General features: G+C 53.1%; 1 protein-coding gene and 1 pseudogene across 2 annotated transcripts; both read left to right on the forward strand.

Annotated features, from left to right (window-relative positions):
• Positions 1 to 3,801: 3,801 nt before the first annotated feature.
• Positions 3,802 to 6,616, forward strand: A4GNT (alpha-1,4-N-acetylglucosaminyltransferase; the record flags this gene model as incomplete). The annotated part of the gene is made up of 3 exons (XM_082287760.1): positions 3,802 to 3,918; positions 4,606 to 5,055; positions 6,005 to 6,616. 3 exons carry the CDS (start codon positions 3,802 to 3,804, stop codon positions 6,614 to 6,616), a joined length of 1,179 nt encoding a protein of 392 aa, XP_082143886.1.
• A 2,928-nt stretch (positions 6,617 to 9,544) lies between these two features.
• On the forward strand, positions 9,545 to 15,558 carry LOC309576597 (annotated as a pseudogene). Its single transcript has 7 exons — positions 9,545 to 9,605; positions 10,443 to 10,525; positions 11,025 to 11,154; positions 12,514 to 12,544; positions 13,544 to 13,706; positions 14,846 to 15,033; positions 15,429 to 15,558. The product of its transcript is annotated as an uncharacterized misc_RNA (transcript).
• The last annotated feature ends 5,767 nt before the right edge of the window (positions 15,559 to 21,325 follow it).

The raw sequence follows: 21,325 nt of genomic DNA on the forward strand, positions 1-21,325 counted from the left end.
TGTTATTTGGGATGTGCTTGTGTAGAAAGCCCTGTTGTTGCTTCCCTTGGAAGTATCCAGAGCACCGATCCCACCCAGCAAAGTTCTTCTTTGCCCCATAACAGCTTCCCTAAGCGCGGATCTGGGTACAAAGAGAAAAGGCTGAGTGTGCTGCAAACCACCCCCAAAAGGTGCCTTTTCCCAGTCCCACCCATCCTTGGTGACGCTGGCAGAGCAGGGGACTCACCTTTGGCCAGCGGAGGACCTCGCACTGCCCATTACTGGGCGAGCACAGCCCCAGCTGAGCCTTATCTCGGCACCCCGGCAGAGCAAACAGCAGAGCTGCTGCAGAGCGAGCCATGAGGCTGCTCCGAGCCCTGCCGGGGCAGGACACAGCGGGGAGGCAGCGCAGCTCCTCGGGCTCTCCAGTGCCTGTGCATCCCTCCCAGTGGGGCTTCCCAACAGCCCCACTCCTGGCAGCCCTCAGGTGAGTTTTGCTCCATCCCTAAACGTGTGGAGTTGGAGAAGGGGAAGGCAGGTGTGGCACAGCACAGTGAGGAGCCCCTTCACTCGCATCAGGCCGGCCGCGTTAATTAATCTGCCGTGAATCCGAGCTATTCCTCGCACAGGCTTTCCATGGGAAAGCGCTTTCCAAACGTGCCTGGTGTTAAACGTGAGGGGGTTGGGCTTGAAGCGCGTGCACGTGCATCAGTTTGATGGCAGCCGTAATTTCCTCGAGCAGATCCCATAAAGACACAAAAATAAACCCATGTGTGTTCAGGAGACGCTGTTTGTGTGCAAATCGGGGACTGCCCTGGGGTTATTCCCAGGAACATCCAAAAGGCAAATCTGAAAGCAAATCCCACCGGCTCTCAGAGGAAAGCTGCAGAGCTGGGGATAGGCAGGAGGACGGAGGTGTCTGCTTTGAATCCCGAGGGATTCCAGGAGCTGTGGGAATGCGCGTTCTGTGGCAGTGGGGTTTGCCAGAGGACTGGGAGATGCGCAATATTTGCTTGTGGCGCACGAGCTGCAGTCTGTGATGCACCTCTCGCTTCCGAGAGCCTAAAACTGAAATGAAGGCTGGGCTCAAGGGCTGGGGAAGATTGTGAGCTGCAGGTGCTGGGGTTATTTATTTATTTATTTATTTATTTATTTTTAAAAATCCTTTTTCGCAGACGGGGAGTTTTAGTCCTTGCTCAAGCTGAGCCTGAATCCCTGCGGGGCTGGTGGTGCCTCGTGGGCTGTCCTGGGGACCTTCTTTTGTGCACCGCAGGGACTCCAGGGGTGCGATGTGCAGGGGGTGTAGGGCCAGCACCCAGCAGGATCATCGCCCCTCTTTGGTGGCATTTACTGCAAAATCCCGCTGTATTCCCAGCGCCTGTGTCTCACGGCCACCTCGAGGAGTTATCACAGGCATCTGTAGTAATCTCCCTTGTAGTCTCCCAGCCGTTCTCATCCTGCACTTGAAACACGGAAATTGCTCCAAGAAAAGAAATCTCTTTACAAGATGGGCCATCAAGGCAGCAGCCGCATCCCGGAATCATCCCGCTCAGCAGGGTAATCTATTCAATGGCCGGGATTTATTTCTAACATTCGGCTCTGCAGTCCTTTTAACTCGAGCAGGGAAGGGAACATTTTGATAACAGCAGCCTCCAGGTCAAATGTGATGAGAATTCATAACTCGCCACACAGGGGTTTTGGAAAACCAACCAAGCAAAACAATTTCCTGGAATGAGCCGATGAAGATGCGTCTTTCTCTTCACAGCGTCGTGCCCAGAGCAGGGAGATGTTGGAGTGGCTCCTCATTCTCTGCCCACAATTTGCAAATAAAATGCCTCCCGGACTGTTTTAAATTTGAAGGACTATTGCGAGCACGGCTTTGCTGGGCTGCTCATAAAGACCTGAGACATTGGATCTGTCGGCCATCAAAGGAGAAATATGAATACAGTAATGGGAATGTCCTCATGCTCCCAACTCTAATCAAAGCAAAGCTGGGGGTTTCTGCTTCAGGAGAGTGGCATCAAGATTTAAAAAGGAACAGAGAGACTCCAGTCCCTGCTCGGCAATGGAGCAGCAGCAGGAATGATTTACAGGGGCATGGAGTGACAGGACAGGGGGAATGGCTTTAACTGCCAGACGTTAGATGGGATATTGGGAAGGAATTCCTCCCTGTGAGGGTGGGCAGGCCCTGGCACAGGGTGCCCAGAGAAGCTGCCTCTGGATCCCAGGAAGTGTTCCCAGCCAGCTTGGATGGGGCTTGGAGCAATCCAGGCTAGTGGAAGGTGTCCTTGCCTTAACGGTACAGGAGCACCACTGGATGCCCCAAAGGATTGGGAGGACCCGGGTCAGGTTGGAGGGATCCCCCTGAGCTTTCCTGGCCCTGGAGCCTGAGGGGTGTGAACTCCAGCAGAAGGAGGTTGGAGCAAAATGAGCTCTAAGGTCCCTTCCACCCCAAACCATTCTGGGCTGGAAAAAAAACCAACAGCCAGAAGCCTGAAAATGTGGCCAAGCTGAGTTTGTGATGGAGCTGCCAGGGAGCAACGTTTTCTTCCTGTTTTCTTTTCAAACAACCTGAGTAAATTAACTGGACCTGTCTGAGAACGAGGCAGGTGGGAAAGGCGGGAGGAAATTTGGAGATTGAGCACTGCAGTTTATTTTAGTGCCAGTGCTGGTGTCTCCCGAGCCCCGTGGGGCTGGGCTGGGCTGGAACATGCACGGGCTGCCTTATCTGCAGGCTCGGGAACATGGCCTTTCCAAACGGATATTTGCTCTCCATTCCCTGTCTTCTGTTCAAGTTCCATATCTGCAGGGAGGCCCCGAGGGCTGCCACTCACAGCAGAGTGCAGATTGCGGGGACAACGAGAGAAACTGGGAATGGGACTGGAAAAATTAACATGGAATTATATGGAACCCCAGAAAGGTTTGGGTTGGAGGGGAACTTAAAGCACATCCAGTCCCACCCCTGCCATGGGCAGGGATACCTTCCACTGTCCCAGGTTGCTCCAATCTGGCCTTGAGCACTTCCAGGGACGGGGCAGCCACAGCTTCCCTGGGCACCCTGTGCCAGGGCCTCACCACCCTCACACCCAAGAATTTCTTCCCAAACTCCCGTGCTGCCTTGGGAACCCGGGATGTGATGAGAAACCCTGTGCAGCTGAAATAGAAAACAACAAAATCTGTCATGCAGCACAGGAAGCAGCACTGATGGGAACAGTCACTGCTTTAATATTTAATTTGATGAGATCCAGCTCTGAGAAATGGATTGGGAGCTGCCACAGCTCCAAGCACAAGCTCAGCACTGGCAGGGAATTTCCATGGGGTTTTCTCCACTCCAGACTTATCTGTATTCTGGAAGGGTGACATGGAATGAGGCTCAATAATTATCCCAGCACACAGAGCTGTGTTTCCTGCCATTCCCTTCAATAACTCAAGGTCTGGACACTTTTAGGGCCTCTTGGACTTTGGGTTGTCATTCCAGGTGTGTCCCCTCCACCGGACCCTGACTCCTGGTCCCTGCAGAGCTACTCAGGTGCAACCAGGTGGCATTTCAGGAGGGAATTTCCTTGTGTCACCAGGCAGTGCAGTGCAGATCCGATTCCATCCTGCCTCTCGCCAGCAGGAACTCCCCGTGGCTGTATGGCCTCATGTCCTGCTGGGATCGGGAGGGGGGAGCTGTGCCAGGCACGAGATGAGTCTCACAAAACGTGTCCCTTCTTTGTCCTTTTAGGTGGATCCCACACCTTTTCTGGGACTGAGGTTGAGCTGGCAGCAGAGCTGGTTTCCCCCCGTGCACCATTCTCCTACCTCCAGAAATCCCTTTGCATGGTCCAGACGGTTTGGGTGTCCTCACCAGGGAGCTGGGCTTTGCAGGAGTCCCACTGCCACCGCCAGGGCAGGAAAAGGAGCTGGAGATGTAGATTTGTCAGGACTATAATCCGGGTACGTCCTAATTCCTTCCTTGTATGAAACCATCCACTTCCTATCCTCATCTGCTTCTCTCTGGTCCATCACAAGACTCCATCCCTGCAGGCCACAAATCCCTCACATCCCTCAGGGCTGAAGTGTGAGCAGAAGGGATGGATTGGGAAAAAGCCTTTGGCATGCTGATGTTTTAGCTGGGGTGACACACCCCGAGCTGTAATCACACCCTTCCCCCTGTGGCACTCATGTTCCCCTTGGACGTTTCATTCCGTGGCCACATTTGGCTCCACAGATTCCCTGGGACAAGCAGGTGTTGGGATGGCACTGCAGTGCTTGGGAACAGTTTCCCACACCAGCCTGCCCCAGGCCTGGGCTTGGGGCTCCTTGCCTTGGCATGGTGACCCTTCTCACGTGCTCTCCCTGAGTCCTGCCCTCTCTGCCAAGCCCATGCCTGCACCACGGGACACAGCTGCCCATCCCTTCTCCAACACCTCTCCTGGTTCCCCCTGCCTGGCTGGGGCCAAGGAGGTGGGACTCCAGATCTTCATCCCAGGGGGAAGAGCTCTCTGTACCCTTAGAGGATTGTCACCAGGCTTGTCACCAAACTGCCTTCACCTTTCACTGTCCTAAGCCATGTCCCTCCATTTCCTAGTCCTGCTGAGTAATAACTGGCTCCTCCTTTTGCTGTTCCTTGTGTCTCCTCAGCATCCATGTCGGAGGCATGCCCCCAAACGCTCCAGGAAAGCAAGAATGTTGAGGAAAATCCAGATATGCCTCTGTTTCTGCTTTGTCTCGGGCATTTTGTACGAGATCTCCCTCTTGTCCAGCTGCGTCTTCTCCTACTTGCCCATGGCCCAGCACTACCTGACACCTGAGCAGGTGCTGAACCTTGGTAAAAGCATCATTTTCCTGGAGACGACGGAGCGCCTGGAGCCGCCCCCGCTGGTGTCATGCTCCGTGGAATCTGCAGCCCGGATTTACCAGGACAGGCCCATCATCCTCTTCATGAGGGGACTCACCAACGAGACGGCCTTGGACCTGAACACCAGTTACGCAGCCTTCTCCCTCTTGTCTTCTATGAAGAATGTCTTCATCTTCCCTCTCCAGATGGAAACCATCTTCCAGGAGACCCCTCTGCTCCAGTGGTACAATCAGGTGAGTGTTAAAACAAGTGGAAAGCAGGAAAAGAGTTACAAATAGGGGTGGGAAAAGGCTTTAAAAGGAACGAGGAACGCAGGACTGTGTGAAATTAGTGACTTTTATTGTTTTGGTTGGGAATAGATTCATTTTGGCCGCGTTTTGCTGTGTATTCATCTCTCTGTTTATGGAATACATGATCGGCGTTTTCCCCCTTATCTGGAGAATCGGATTTTTTGGCAAAAGAAACACCGGTAAAAATAGATTGCAGACGTGTTTTGAGAAAACAGCCTTAATAATGTTCCCTAACAGAAGCTGGTTGAACAAAATGTGCTGCCTGAGGACTTGATAGAGCTGCCTCACTCTGCCGGAGCCTGCAGGAGATAAGAGATAGGGGAGAGATTTCAGGTTCTATAACAGCAACATGCAAAGCCAAGGAGGGATCTGGTGAGCTCCACCCTGGGAAAAATTCCTGGCAAACTGCCCACAAGTAGTATTGGTCAAATTGCTTGGGCAGGGCAGGCAGATTTCCTCCCAACTCTTTCTTCTCCAGAGAAAAAGTGCCTCCAAATGCCAACAAACACCGATGAAAAGCCTCCAAATGCCAACAAATGCCAATGAAAAGCCTCCAGCCTGGTTCAAAGAGCTGGGAGGGATCCGGGAGTGTGTTAACTGGGTTGTGTCCCACTGAAATAGCAGGGCATGACTCATGGTGGCATTGGGTTAACACTGTAGGTGCCATCAAACCACCTGGGAAATGTTCCTGCAATCCTAATGAGAACAAAGCGTTCCTCTGCTCCAGCTCCTTATCTTATCCCAGTAAAATCCAGCGGCTGAAGGCAGCAAAGGCTGTCAGCGACATTTGCAGCCGTGCAGGTGCAGGTTTATGGTGCCATTTGCAGCCCCGTGGATGGACTGGATCCATTCCCTGCCCACGGCAGCACATCTCACCTTTCCCTCTCCACAGGTAGTCCCGGAGGAGGAGAAGAACTGGGTGCACGTCAGCTCGGATGCCAGCAGACTGGCGCTCATCTGGAAGTACGGGGGCATCTACATGGACACGGATGTCATCTCCATCCGGCCCATCCCCCAGGAGAGCTTCCTGGCGGCGCAGAAGTCGCGCTTCTCCAGCAACGGGATCTTCGGCTTCCCTGCCCACCACAAGTTCATCTGGGACTGCATGGAGAACTTCGTTCTCAAGTACAACGGGAACATCTGGGGCAACCAGGGTCCATTTTTGATGACAAGGATGCTCAAAACGCTCTGCAACCTCACAGATTTCCAAGGCACCGAGGACCACAGCTGCCAGAACATCTCCTTCCTCAACCCCCAGCGTTTCTACCCCATCCCATACCCAGCCTGGAGCCGGTACTACCAGGTGTGGGATAAAAGCCCCAATTTCAACCACTCTTATGCGCTGCACCTGTGGAACTTCATGAACCGCAACCGCAAGGTGGTGGTGGCCGGCAGCAACACCCTGGCTGAGAAGCTCTACAAAACCTATTGCCCCACCACCTACCAGGACCTGATCCAGAATGCCAAGCACAGGGATCTCCCAGGCCCTGAGGACATTGAGTGACGTGGAACAAGGAGGAGAGGGGTGATGCTTCCAGCCAAACACAATCCCCACTCTGTCGGTATCTGGCTTTGTAGGAGAAAGAGAGAACTTTCCATAAGCACCATTCCTACTCCCTTGGGATGCTGAGAATGGTGGTGGGTATCCACTGGACGTAGCCTCCAAGGACACCTTTGCCTCGATTCTGTTTCCTGATAGGTGCTCATGGACCAAACCTTCCCAAATCCGACAGACTTTCAGCCTTTTCATGAGCTTCTCCAAGGGAATGGCATGGCCTCCCAGGAGGAATGTTGTCTCTGCTCCTCTTGGCACTGCCGGCAGCTTCCCACATCAGAAAAGTTGGAAGCACAACAGGCTTTGGACTGGAGCCTCTGGGGCAAAAGAGAAGCCCAAACCAGCGTCTTTTCCTGGTGTTTTCCTCACGTGGACTTTACACCCTACGTTTTTGAGAGGGACTTTAGTGTGAGTGAAAATAAAAGAGTTTGTAAACAACCACTCCTCTGAGCTCGCTTCTCCCTGAAAAATGAGTCACATTTTCCAAATGTTTGTGCTCTCGCACTTTTACGTTGGCTTTTGCCAGGACGCGGCTGCACTGCCCCATCCTCAGCCAGGTCAATCCTGGCTGTAGAAAATGTGCCTGGAAAGGGGGTGCTGAGACACCAAGGATGGATAGGGATGGCCCTCCAGGTTCCCAAATCCCTTTTAAATAAATGGATTTCAACTGACATGAGGTGGTCACCCATGTCCAGCTGTGAAAACATCCTGTTTAATCCCAACAGGGCTCCCCGTGAGCAATCCCCTTCCAGATACTCCCTTTCCCAGGATAATGCCAATCCACCCAATTCCCTAAAGAGAAGCCCAGCTTGTTTTTACTCGGGAGCAGAAAGGTGGGGATCAGCCTCCGTCATCCAATGTTTGCCATGTGCACAATGCTATCTCCTGCAAACACAGCAGCTGCTGAGCCACCTGCAGCTCGCAATTTGGGGTTCAGCAGGAGAAGGGAGCCCTCTGCACACAGGGTTTATGTGCTCCTGTGTCCGGACAAGGGGCTCCTTCCTGCCCTGTGTTCCTCCAAAGTCACTCCACTGTAAGGCCAGGTGGTGCCAAGCCGGGTGCTGGGGATTGTTGGAGCAGGAACACGGCATGAGGGAATATTTTTCCTCTCCCTTGCCTAGGGTGACACTCTCATGGCTCAGCCCCAGCTGTGAGTTTCATGCTCTGATGCTGTCCACTCTGGTTTAGCTTTGGTCCACTCTCTCTTAGAGCAGGGTTTTCCTGCCTAGGGATTTTCCTCCACGCCTTTGACCTCCCAGCACTGAGGGGATGCAGGGGAAGAGCGGTACAGCCCAAGAAGTTCTCCCTGTTTCCCACATGGCTCCGGACAGCCCTGATGGCTCCCCATTCCCTTTGACTGCCCACACTCCTCACTCTGCTCCCATCCTCATTGCTCCCCTCCAGTTTCTCTCTGTCTCTGGCAACAAGTGAGGATTTGCCTTTTCTTCCCTGTGACTCGACTCTCTGGGAGTGTCCATGAGGGGATGGATGGGGTTGAGGGACTTCACCGCTCAAGCTCCCTCCACAAGTGAGCTCAAGGAAGAGGCATTTCGAAGGCTCTGCTGTGTTATCTGGTGGCTCCTCTGCAGATGTCCCATTTCTCTCTCCTGCCTGGCAGGAGGGGAGGAATCCTGCCAGGAGAGGAGAAATCCTGCCAGGACTTGGAGCAAAGCAGGGCACCAAGCACAGCCAACCTCACCAAAGTTCTCGCATTGGGGGTGTCTCCTGCTCTCACTCTCTGTGAGTCCCAGGAGAAGCTGGGAAAGAGCAGGAGGTGCTGGCTGCATTTGGGAAGGGTCTGGAGGAGGTGGGGAAGCTGCTGGAGCAGGTCCTGAGCAGAGGCTGGGTCTCCAGTACCTGCTGCACTGCCAGGACCGCCGGCACCAGCCTGGCCACCCACGCCCAGTGCCTGCGGGATGCCCACACTGAGCTGGCTGCTCCCGGCAGCAGGGACAGAGCAGCACAGCTCTGGAGGGAAAAGAAGGAGAGCAGGAGGTGGAAGAAGCTGATTTTCCCCCAGCAGCTTTTCCTACAGCTGGCTCCAGCAGCTGCTGCAAGGTGCGTGGCGGGAGGGTGTAAAACACCCCTGGGCACGGCGCTTGTTGCTTCATCTTGCCTGTGTATCCCACACTTTGGCCCCATAAAAGGTGCCAGCCAGCCCTGCTGTTGGTTTCTCACCTTCATGGAGATGGCAATTTCCCTGCCAGCCCCTGGGAAAATCTGTATTCTTGGGAGGTGCCAGCTGCAGGTGGTCAGAGCTGTGTGAGACAAGGGGTCTGTGAAGGGATCTCATGGGATCCCTGTGTCCTGGTGGATATCTCACGCCATGGAGAATTTAAACATCCTCCAGATCAGTGAAGGGATTCTGGATGCTCCTGGATTTAGTGACAATTTTCTTTCCCCACCATTCCATCAGGAAGCCTCCCGGATGTTCCTCTTTTCGCCTGCTTCTGCCCCATCACCAAATCAACTCCCTCCTTCCCTCCTGGAGACTAAATCCACCCAGACCAGATCATTTATGTTCATTCAGCTCAGGCAACCCTGAAGCATGGGACCCCCTTATAACCAGGACCTCACTGGTGCTCTGCTCCCCTCGTTTCCCTGCTCCACTGGAAAAGCAGCATTTTTCCCTGAGCACTCTCCCTGCCCCATCCTGGCCCCTGCCTGCCCCACTGGTTCCAGACAGAAGCAGCTCCTGACCCCCTCCATCTCCATCCCCCCAACACATCCATGTCTTTGGAGGTCTCCCCTCTTGCTTTAAAGCACCAAAGCCCTGCCAGCCTCACCGGGGACATGAGGAATGTCCCTCCCTGCAGATCCCAGTCCTTCTGCTGACTTGTTCCTCCTCTCCAGGGCCACCTCTGCCACAAATCCTTCATGACCAACTCCTTCCTGCCAGCCCACATGCAGTGCCAGCACACAGAGGCCACTGAGCCAGGTGAGCTCTGAGACAATTCCTGCTCTCACTTTCCCAAGCAGGTTGGGATGGTGATGCTGGAAACCAGATGGACCATAGGAGGCAACTTTTATCACTTCTTTCTTCCACATTTCTGGCTGAATTCTCTCTGCCTGCTGCCTTTCCCTCAAGGGAGGGACATTCCCTCACAGGCAGGACATGCAGCCGAGTACGAGACCTCAGGTGCATTTACAGCTCCTCAGTTTCTCCAAGGATCTTCTCCACACAAGGATTCCATGGGGCTGTGGGGATGGAGTTGGGTTGGGGAGTTTGGGACAAGGTTTTGTTAGAGTGAGATAGGGTTCACCTTCCCCATGTTCCTTTTTCTTTTGGCAAGGAACTGAGGCTCTAAAAGCTGCAGATGTGGGAGCTCTGGAGCCTTATCACATCTTCCCCTGTGACCAGCACTGGAACTTGGCAGACAAAAAAGCTACTTTTGCTCTTTGCTGGCAGCTTTCAACCCCAGCAAATCCAACAGGTTGAGCTTTGCTCCAGAGGCATTTTCCCTGCTGCACTTGGATGCAATCAGGGCACTTGGGATGCTGGAGAGGGCAAAGCTCTCTGTGAGCCACCAATCTTCAAATTTGCAATAAATCAATCAATCAATAAATCAGAGGCAGCATGGCCACATTTATCCTGGCTTTTCCTGCAGCTCAGCTACCTGCTTCTCCACCCCCAAACCCTACAGCGGCTTTGCTTGGTGCTTTGGTGAGGATTTCCCATCTCACCCAAAGCAAAATCCCAGTAATTCCAAAATCTCAGCAGGAACTGGCAGATGGCACTGCTGCTCACAGCCCCTCTGCTTCCCTGAGCTTTCAGAGAGGCAGAAGAAGCAGCTGGAGCAAAAGGAGGAGGTAGAGGAGCTGGAGGTGAAGCTGAGGGAGACAGCTGGAAGTGGAGAGAGAAGGGAAGGGAAGGGAAGGGAAGGGAAGGGAAGGGAAGGGAAGGGAAGGGAAGGGAAGGGAAGGGAAGGGAAGGGAAGGGAAGGGAAGGGAAGGGAAGGGAAGGGAAGGGAAGGGAAGGGAAGGGAAGGGAAGGGAAGGGAAGGGAAGGGAAGGGAAGGGAAGGGAAGGGAAGGGAAGGGAAGGGAAGGGAAGGGAAGGGAAGGGAAGGGAAGGGAAGGGAAGGGAAGGGAAGGGAAGGGAAGGGAAGGGAAGGGAAGGGAAGGGAAGGGAAGGGAAGGGAAGGGAAGGGAAGGCCTGACTTTGCCCCAGTCACATCTGTGGGAGCTGGATGGGGTGTCCCAGCCAGCTGCTCCACCTGCCCAGGGACAGTCACGGCCTGACAGCCCAGAGCAGCCTCCTTCCTGTGCTCCTGGGGCACACGAGTGTTTTGGGGTGGGAAGAGATGGCTGCCTGAGGCCAGGTCCCTGTGGGACACACGTCTCCTTCCTCTTCCCAGACCAGAAAGTGCAGGAGCTGCAGGCAGAAGGGTGGTGGGGTCCAGCCTGGGGACACTGGGGGACAATGACAGCGAGGAGTCAGGGTGGCGGGTGCTGAGCCAAGGCCAGCAGGAGCAGAGGGTGGCACAGGTGAGCAGGGCAGTGCCCGTGTCCTCACCCCTCCTCTGCCCTCCAGGACATGCCTATGGATAGAGATGGACCCACATCCCGGCAGCTCTGGGAGCATCTGCTCTGTGGATGTCTGCTCTCAGCTCAGGACACCTTCCACTAGCCCAGCGTGCTCCAAGCCCTGTCCAACCCAGCCTTGGACACTGCCAGGGATCCAGGGGCAGCCACAGCTGCTCTGGGCACCCTGTGCCAGGGCCTCTCTGCCCTCACAGGCAGGAATTTCTTCCCGATATCCCATCTAAATCTACTCTCTGAGCATGGATGATACTGTGCCCATGGCCACAAGAACATTGGACAGGGCTTGGAGCACCCTGGGCTAGTGGAAGGTGTCCCTGCCCATGGAAGGGGGTGGAACGGGATGGGCTTTAAGGTCCCCTCCAACCCAAACCAGTCTGGGATCCCATGATTAGATTACCAAGGGAAATGACACCAGAAATTACCGAAGTTGTGTTCTATCATGATCACTGAGAAGATCCAAGATTGCCACCAGCAGACTTTTATCTGGTGGCACATCTTTGGCCCTTTGGAGGACATCCCAATGATGAATAAAAATCCAGAGAGCTTCCCTGGCTGGTGAGGGGAAGAGGTGGCTGCAAACCCATTTTTACCTTGTTCCCATCTTCTCATTCCTTTTTTGACTCCTTCAGGTGGAGAAAGAGAACAAGACATTCCGTGCCACCCCATTCCAGGACCATCAGGAAATTATGGATCATGTCCAGTGGGAGATGTCTGCCCTCAGCTCCCATCCTGGGCAGCAGCCCAAGGCTATAAACATCCAGGAAAAAAAGACAAGTGAAATGATAATTTAAAAAAAAGAGTCCTTGGTTCATTAAGAGCATTTAAGCAGATGTTTAACTCTAAGCAGCCTTAAAATATTTGCTGAGCTTAGACTAAGCCTAATTTCAAGCCCCATTTCAAGCCCATTCCGTGATGTTTTACTCCATTTGGCACTCATTAAACACAAAGCACCACATGAATACCGTCGAGTCACCCACCGGGGTGTCATCCATCAGAGCAACACTAAATTCCAGTTGAGAGCGTCTTTCCCTCGTCATCAGATCCGAGTGACACGTGGGCTGTGGCAGGATGGCATCTGATGGATGGCCTGGTGGTTGTGCTGTGGGAAGGACAGGCCCTGAGCTGGCCCCTCGCAGGTGTGGGCAGCGGAAGGGACACAGCTCCTGGGGAATGTCTGTGCTCACTTTGCTCTTCTCTGCTCTGGTTTTGAATGCATTTCATAATGGTATTCTGCAGAGAGAGGAAAAAATGCCAAAAATTACCCAGAAAATGGTCTTTGATGCCCAGCCTGTTTCCTTACAGATCCAGCTGCTCTCAGCAAGCAAAGCTGAAGGTAACGAAGGCATTCTGAAGTGAATCATTTTGGGTGTAGATACATTTTTCATAACTTCCAGCCCTTCAGAGCACAATCTCTTCTCTGTCTCCCTCTCTAGCAGCCATGGAGTCCCCTCAGGGAGCTGGCTGTGCTTCCCCTCACACGAGCCATGAACTGGACACTTCCAGTCCTTCCACTGTCAGCACGGCTCACAAGCCAAGCTTGTCCCTTGGCATCTCATCCCGATCCCAAAGGAATGAGATTTCCATGAGATTTCCATCCAGTTTCCCAGCAAAGGGGTGATCTTGCCTCCTTCAAATGATGCTAATGGTTATTTGCATAAAAACAAGGACCTCGGCCATGCCGTGGATCCTTCATTGCAGTCCAGGGGAAGGAAATGTGGGATTTCTGCTCCCTAATGAGGGCAGAAAATAAAACCCATCCTAAACCAGGACTGGCTGTTGGCAAATATCCGACGGGGGCATTGTGACCCTTTTGACATCCTCCAACCAGTGCCCTTGAGGTTGTTCTCCAAGGACTGCTGCCATCCCCAAAGGGACAGTTATGTCCATGCTTTCCATGTAGGAAAAGCAGGTGTTGACCAGGACTTGCTTCCATGCTGGGGCCATGGTTCCTTTTTAACCTTCTTTCCCTGCAGGGACCCACGAGGTGACCAAAGTGGTGCTGGTGAAGATCCATCAAGTGGTGCCGGAGCTGGGACCATCCTGAGAGCACCAGGATGGAGCCGGCCTTGGGCTCGGGGAGCTGGAAGGGTGAGGATGGGGGGTTCTGGGGGCACAGGGGGGGTGAATTCCCTGCTCCCCTTGGCTGGGCAGCTCCATGACCAGCACTTCCCTGGGAAAGCTGCCCCAGGTGGCTGCTGGGATTTTAGGAAAGCTGAGAGTGGGAATTAATTGAATTAGGGGAGGAAGTCGCTCCTTGGTAGAGGGATGTAGGCTGTGAGAGCCTGGCTCTGGGACTGCTGACACCCATCAGGGGGGAGAAGGGTCCCCCCAGGCCTCGCTGCACTGGTACCAGCACCCACCTCGGACAGGGAGGAGGCCACCCCACAGGGAAGCTGCTGAAAGCCCTGTGGAGAAACCCAAACTTCCTGGAGCAGTTCCACCCCATCCTGGAGGATGTGCTGGAGGAAAAGCTGGAGAGCCTGGGCGTCAATGGGGTAAGTCTGTCCTTCCAGTGCCACCAACCCTGAGGGGCTCCAGGGACATAACAACTGCTCCAAACTGATTTTTTTGGATGGGGGAAGCAACCCAAACAGCAGCAAAAACGCACCCATCTGGAAAAATGCCCCTCTGAGAGGCAGATGGGATAGTGGAGGCAGAAGCACAGGGCTACACCGGGAATAAACTTCCCTGCTCCCACCTCTGAGGCTGCTTTTTAGGATCTCACCAGCAAATCTACCTCTCCCCTGTGCTAAATCACCCAAAGCTCCCTCTCCCTGAGGGGAGGAGGGTGTGTGAAGGCACGGCAGCCCCTGGCGCGGGGATTTCAAGGGGACATTCAGCGTCCGAGCCCCTTTGATGCCAAGCACATTAACCAGCGCTTCCTGCGAGCATTGCCGAGCTGGCGGCAGTGCAACACCACCACCTAGCACCGCGCAGGGCTGCTGCAGGGACACGGGCGGCCGGGATGCTCCGGGCAGCCGGGATGCTCCGGGAAGTCGGGATGCTCCGGGAAGTCGGGATGCTCCGGGCGGCCGGGATGCCCCGGGAAGTCGGGATGCTCCGGGCAGCCGGGATGCTCCTGGAGGCCGGGATGCTCCATCCACCCGTGCCTCAGAGCAGGGCAGCACTTCTGCTTCGGGTGCCAGGAGCACAGAGGAAAAGCAGTGCCTTTATCCGCGAGTGTTTCCTGGAGACGTTTTTAAAGGGCACTCCTGGGTTTGTTTCACTGCGTGGCACATCCCCCTTTCCCTGGCACGTTATTTGGGAATGCTGGGGTGGTGTGGGAGGCAGCAGTGGTGCCCAAAGCCAGACCCACAGCTCCCGTCACTTCTCATATTTTACATCTCCAGGACATTCCTGGTCACAAAACCCCCTCGAGCTGTAAATACCTCCCGAGAGAAAACGCTGCACATACCCCATAGCCTGAAAGTTCCCAAAAGAGCTGACTGACTCTTCATCAGTAATTCCCCAGAGCAAACGTGGGCTGTACCTTGGGATATGTGTAGCTGGGAAATGCTGGGTGCCAGGGATCGTCCCTGGGGTTTGGACAGGGCTTAGAGCTCGAAGGATGCTCTGAGAGATGGGTGCTGCTGCTCAGGGCTTGTGCCCTGACCTGGGGGACCACAATGCCCAGGTTGTGAAGGGAATCTCCACTCGGACCCGCAAGAGACTCCAGGCTCTGGTGAGGCATCAGCAGCAGCCCAAGGATGACAAATTCCCTGCTCTGCTCCACCCAAGGGATGAGCTGGTCCAGCAGGGATGGGGGAAGTCAGTGCAGGAGGACCAGCAGAGCTTTGCCTCCACAGCTCTCCCTCATCCCAGGTGAGGGGACATGGTGTCCTCTGAACACAGGGACCTGGAGATCTGTATCCATGGCCGTGGGATGCTGTTCCCTGACCCGGGGGACAATGCCCCAGAAATGCCCCAAAAATGCATGTGGGGTGGTGTGAGTCTCCGCAGTTGCTCTCTGCATATTGACCCTAGTTGGGCCGGTGTGCAGTGTTCAGAAAAAGCCTCCCAGAACCCCTGCAGGATGAAACACAGCTCTGGCAGTGCTTGCAAATCCCTTTTCCCCCCTTTTCCTACATAACCCTATGTTGGGTGGGCCCACAGGCCTAGCAGAACATGGGGATTTCCTTACTGTCTCCCGGCTCAAATCCCAAATCCCCCCTGGTCCCTGGGAGGGTCACAGCCTGTGGGGACACCAGGTGATCCTTGCTGATCCCCAAAGCTGCTCCTTGGAGCAGAGCCTGCTCCACCCACAGCCCTCCTGGCACTCCTTGGAGCATCCCCTGGATCTCCAAAGCCAGAAACCCCCACCCAGGACTTATCCCACAGTGGAAGTGAGTGAGTCCCACCAGATCCTTTTGGTGCCCAGGCTGTTCCCGGGCCCTGAGTATTCCAAGTGCTGCCCAAACACCTTTGGAAGCTGTGGAGTGGTGGGTGATGTGACACCCCAGAAGTCCCAAAAGAACTTTCCTGGGGACTCCCTGCCTATGTGGGATGACTCAAACGACTCAGCCGAGTCTGACCTGAGGACTTGTACCCACCGTGTGGGACTGGGGACAAACCTGGAACTTCCCGCTGTGGTTTAGCTCCTTATTCCCTTCCCAGAACCTCAGCAAGGGGTTCTCTTGGGCTTTGGAAACAAAAGTAATAAAGGTATACAGTAAAAACCTGGAGAAACTGGGCAGAAATGTGCATAAGGAACAACTTAGGGTGAGGACAAGGTGGCAGCAGAGAAGAAGAGGAGCTCAGGAGCAGCTGAGGAAGAGGAGTGAGTCGTTTGCCCCAGGAGCAAGAGGAGTAGGATTTAAGCTCAAGGGGAGGTTTTAAGCTCAGGAAGAGGTTTTAAGCTCAAGGGGAGGTTCTAAACTCAAGGGGAAGTTCTAAGCTCAAGGGGAGGTTCTAAACTCAAGGGGAGGTTTTAAACTCAGGAAGAGGTTTTAAACTCAAGGGGAGGCTCTAAACTCAAGGGGAGGTTTTAAACTCAAGGGAAGGTTCTAAACTCAAGGGGAAGTTCTAAGCTCAAGGGGAGGTTCTAAACTCAAGGAAAGGTTTTAAACTCAGGAAGAGGTTTTAAACTCAAGGGGAGGTCCTAAACTCAAGGGGAAGTTCTAAGCTCAAGGGAAGGTTTTAAACTCAAGCGGAGGTCCTAAACTCGAGGGGAGGTTTTAACCTCAGGAAGAGGTTTTAAGCTCAAGGGGAAGTTCTAAGATCAAGGGGAGGTTCTAAACTCAAGGGGAGGTTTTAAACTCAAGGGGAGGTTCTAAGCTCAAGGAGAGGTTTTAAGCTCAAGCAAAGCAATACCGAGCAGAGCCGAGGCCAAAGTGGGAATTGTTGGAGATTCCAGCAGCCAGGAGGGTGGGGTCAGTGGATGTCATGGGCCTGTCCGTGTCTGTGGGGAATGTGGGACTGGATCACAGCCACATCCACACAGGAAAAAGCCCTGGATGCCGGGGCACAGAGATCAGCTGGTGAGGGAACCTCTCCCCACTGGCCCAAAGCCAGCCGAGAAACTCCGGGTGTCCCGTGCAAACCCACAGGGCGATTTTGGACATCATCTACATTAAAATAATAAAAGGAAAGTCATGTGCTACCTTCTTCCCACCTCCTGCCCAGCACCAGGGCCCCAGGGAAGAGTTTGGGCACAGGGAATTCCATCCTACAGCAGCAGACGTGGCCCTTCCTCCAGCTGCACACATCTGTCCTTTCCCTAATGTTTGTCCATTCACCCTTTTTTTTTGGGGGGGGGGGGGGTGGGGGTGGGAAAAAGTCAGTATTCATGCAGTTGGGAGCAAAACAGTAACTGCCAGAGAATCAGCTTGGGAAAAGCCCTCTGGAACAAATCTAGAGATAATTGGAGTGATGCAATGGAGAAATAATGGAATTACTAAAACAGGATTTAAAATAACCTCAGTTTATGGGGAGAACTGGGGTAATTACAGCAGTGGCAGTGTCAGAATCAAATTGCTTCTTTCACAGAAAAAAAAAGAAATTCACAAAGATTTTACCCAAGGAAGGGCCTGGCACAAACCCTGGGAAGATTTCTTTTTCCATACTGCAATAAAAACGAAATTCCAGGCGTTTGTCTGGCAAATCCAAAATAAAAAGGAGGAATTGGGGACAATTTTCAAGCCATGGAAGTAGAGGAAGGGTCTCCTGTGTGGTGTCCTGATGCAACGATGGTGTTTGGCCCTCTTGGCTCGAATTTTTGTAGGAAATCAGGAAGAAGAAATCCCTGTTGATTTGCAGAAGGGAGCTCAGGGTGCAAACGTGGGGGTTCTGTCCCCTTCTCCTCTCTCTGTGCTCCTCTCCCGGGTGCAGGTGGCAGCAGTGACCTGGAGCCCTTCCCTGATGCCGGGGAGGGGACACACGGTGGGGACAGGGAGGTGACAGCGCTCTGCCAGCAGCCACTGGATGGTGCCACAGGACCAGGAACGAGCAGCAGCCGCTCCTGGGCTCTCCTTTTGGGAAGATCCCAATGCTGGCGTTCTCCCAAGGTTTGGGACCTGCCTGGCCAGCCCCCGAAGAGGATAAAGGACATTTCCCAGGTGTGGTTTCTCCTCTCCTTTCATGGCACACGTGAGCAATAACAGGGGGTGGAGGTGCCAGGAGCTCTGCAGCCTCAGCAGCTCTCCCTGGACATCCTTAGGGCATAGGCACGACCCCCTTGCCATGGGATGTGGCATCCCACAGGCTGAGGGCAGCTCTCCACACTGGACACACTCGTGTGTGGCTTCTTGACTCTACAGCAGCTTTCCCTCTGCTCATTTTCCTTCCTCCTCTTCCCTCACTCTCCTCGTTCTCCTCTTCCCTCACTCTCCTCTCTGCCAAAGCTCCAGAAGGGGATGGGAAACGCCTCATTTTCTGCTGCAGGAGGGACCTGGCCTGAATTCACTTGGACAGAGAACCCAGCCACAGCTGCCGTGTCCTCCCTCCTTTCCTTCTGGTGGGAAATCCAACCCCAAGGATGACTCTGTGCACTGTGGACGTGACCAGCTTGACCCCTTCTAGAGCTCATCTGTGTAAATTAAGTTCATTTTCCTAATTCTCTCTGTATTTTGGACATTTCTAGCAGTGCATTTATGATCTTGGTCTCCTCAAAGTATGGAATTTGGGAAGACGTAGCAGGAAGACCGGCACTCAATTCCTCTTCTCTTTTCCAACCCGCTCCACTTCTGGTTCAGGCTCTTACCCCTCCCTATTTCCCCCATTTCCTGGTGGGTTTTATATTAGGAATTATTAATATAATATAATATAATGTTATATTATATTATATTATATTATATTATATTATATTATATTAGGAATAATATAGGAATAATTATTATATTACTTCATATTTCTATTAGGAATATTAGGAAGCAGGACACACCCAGGTGGGACTGAGCAGGACAAGGGCAATGAACTTAATTCCTCTGGAAAGGAAAAAAAAAGTGCTTTCCACACAACTGTTCACAAATAAGCAGAAAAACCCTTTTTACCTGTAAAAACTTACAGGTGGCAGTGAGAAGTTGTTCTTGGGAGGGGGTGACAGGAAATCCGGGCTGGGCAGTGGTGCTGTCACCATCCAAAACTAACGGGAAAACAAATTCCTGCCCCAGAGAGCAAACAGGCAGGAAAAGGGCAGAAAGCTGGAGCTGCTCTGCCTCGGCGACGTGGCAAACCCGGTGCCAAGGCAGGTGCCTGCTCATTCAGCTGCCAACAAGTGCAAGAATCACTTTTCTGTTGGTTTTCCCAGCAGTTTTCCTGCCTGAGGTGCTTTTGGTGAGCTTCAGACCCCAAGTCCAGGTGGTGGTGGAAAAGTGGGGGAAAACTTCCCCTAAGTTGGGAAAGTCCAGAAACAGCTGAGAGCCTTGTGCCCAGCGGAGGGTGGCACTCATACCCTGAGCAGTGAGGGAGCTGAGATGTGGAATAAAGAGGTTTTGCTCCACATTGGGCATCTTGAGCCAGCGCTTTCCATGGGAACTTGGGAGCAAATCCATGCTGTGACCGTGCCCTGCCGTCCTGGGGCTTGCAGGTGCTGCAGGGTGGTGGCTCAGGCTCAGTCCATGGGTTGGAAAACTCGCCCCTGTCCTTGCTGCTCAACACCCAGAGGCTTTGCCTCAAAGTCAGAAAATCCCAGGATGGTTTGGGTTGGAAGAGACCTTAAAGCCCATCTTTTTCCACCCCCAGGGACATCTTCCTCTAGACCAGGTTGCTCCAAGCCCTGTCCAACCTGGCTTGAAACAACTCCCAAAGTTTTGTTAAGTGATGGGTGATGCAGTCTTTGCGTGCTGGTGGGATTTGGAGGAGCAGGGCCTGTCCAACAGCCCTGGTTTTCCCTGGGCATGGTTTTCCCTCAGTCCTCACCCCTCTGCCCTGCCCTGGCTGTGTAACTCCATCCCTTCCAAACCGCTCTCCTTCAATTCCCACGGGTTTTTATTTGCCTCCTCCTCATTTTTTAGCTGTTTAGCTCAGCACAGCACAGAGGGTTTTCCATGGTCTTCATCGACTGCTGACACCCCATTTCTCCTTTGGCTTTATCCTCTCTGAAGTCTGGGAACAGTAAAACAAGCCCAGAGCCAGCAAGATAAAGAACTGGCCAATTAACTGAAGGAGAAATCACACAAATCAGTGGGTTTGTGGGCTTTGTTTTTCCCAATGACTTTTTCTTCATGGGCTCCTGTGACTGGTAATACTTTTATAAATCATGGATACACAAGGGAATATCGGTAAATATTCAACCCACAGCACTAACAAGCTCTGAATGCAGCATAGCTCTGTCCCAAAGCTGAAAAAAAATATAATAAAGGAAAATAAAAATCCTATCAAATTTATTCAGCTGGAATATCTCACCCAGAGAGCTATTCTCCCATAATATTTGGGGCAAGCTCAGTGTCATAAATCTTAGTGCCATTAATCCATAGACTCATTCATCTCTGTTCAGCTCCATAAAAGAAATAACCTTGTCACTATAGGGAGGAAGATTGGGCTTTTAATTGCATATAGATTTCAGGAGAGTTCTTATCTCCTAGTCCAATTTGTAGCTCCAGATACGGTCCCTTGGTCAAAGTCCATGCAAATCCAGCGTGCTCTCGCACACTCCAAATCTTGCAGGGGCTCGGGAAGAACCTCTTCAGAGCTGGCAGAGAGCCTTTGCAGGCTCGGCTTTATTAGGCAAGCCTAGATTTAATTAGCTCCTCTGAATGGGAAATGCATGTTTTGGAGGACGATCAAATTTGTGGAAGCAAAACCCCACGAGCTGTTCTTGAGTTCCCCAACTCCTCTCCCTCGGTTCTGCAAGTGCTACCAAATCCATGCCTTGAACTTTATGGTCAATAAAGGCAAAATTAAAGGTGGCAGAGGGTTGTCTTCCCTCCCTCACCAGCAGCAGCAGCTGGAAACACTGGATTTACTCGCAGGGCCACACGTTCTGCAGTCTCTGGGGTCTGGTTTTTAGCAGGCTTTACTCAGCCAAGGAATTTCAGAGGCCCAAAGCTCCTTGTTGCCATGCAATTGGCCAAACCAGCAAGCCCAGTTTAGCCCAGCAAATATGGAGCTGCTCCTCCCAGCCCACAGGCAGGCAGGATGGATTTGGTCCAGTGCCGTGTGCTGCTCCTTCCAGCAGCTCCGGCCTCATGTGATGGATCTCAGAGCCCAAATTCACATCCTGGAGGGTGAAGTGTCTTCCTGGAACGCATGGCATGGAGGGCAGGGGTTGTGTTTGGGGTGGGTGGCCCCAGGATGGTCCCCAGGCAGCACCTGGGCAAGTGTCCCCCTTCCCTTGGCACAGGGGGCTGTGGATGTAGCTCAGAGGTTTGTGTCCTTCACTAGGAGCACTGGGACATGATGGGCTGTCCTCATCCTGAGGTTGCTTCTGGATCTCCAAGTCCAAGAAGTAATTAGGGTATTATAATTACATTTTTTAGCCTGCTGGGCTGCAGACAAATCTTGGAAGAGGGAACTTTGGGCTCCGTAAAGACCCAGAGATTTCCCAAGCAGATAATTTTGGCTTCAGGGCTTAGAGGAGACATCAGCTCAGCTGAAAAGGGGATACTTGGGTCAGTGTCCAAGACAAGGAATCACAGAATCATGGAATGGTTTGGGTGGGAAGGGACCTTAAGGTTCA

This window comes from Coloeus monedula (genome assembly GCF_965178545.1).
Source record: "Coloeus monedula genome assembly, chromosome: 10".
In the NCBI taxonomy this organism is placed as follows: domain Eukaryota; kingdom Metazoa; phylum Chordata; class Aves; order Passeriformes; family Corvidae; genus Coloeus; species Coloeus monedula.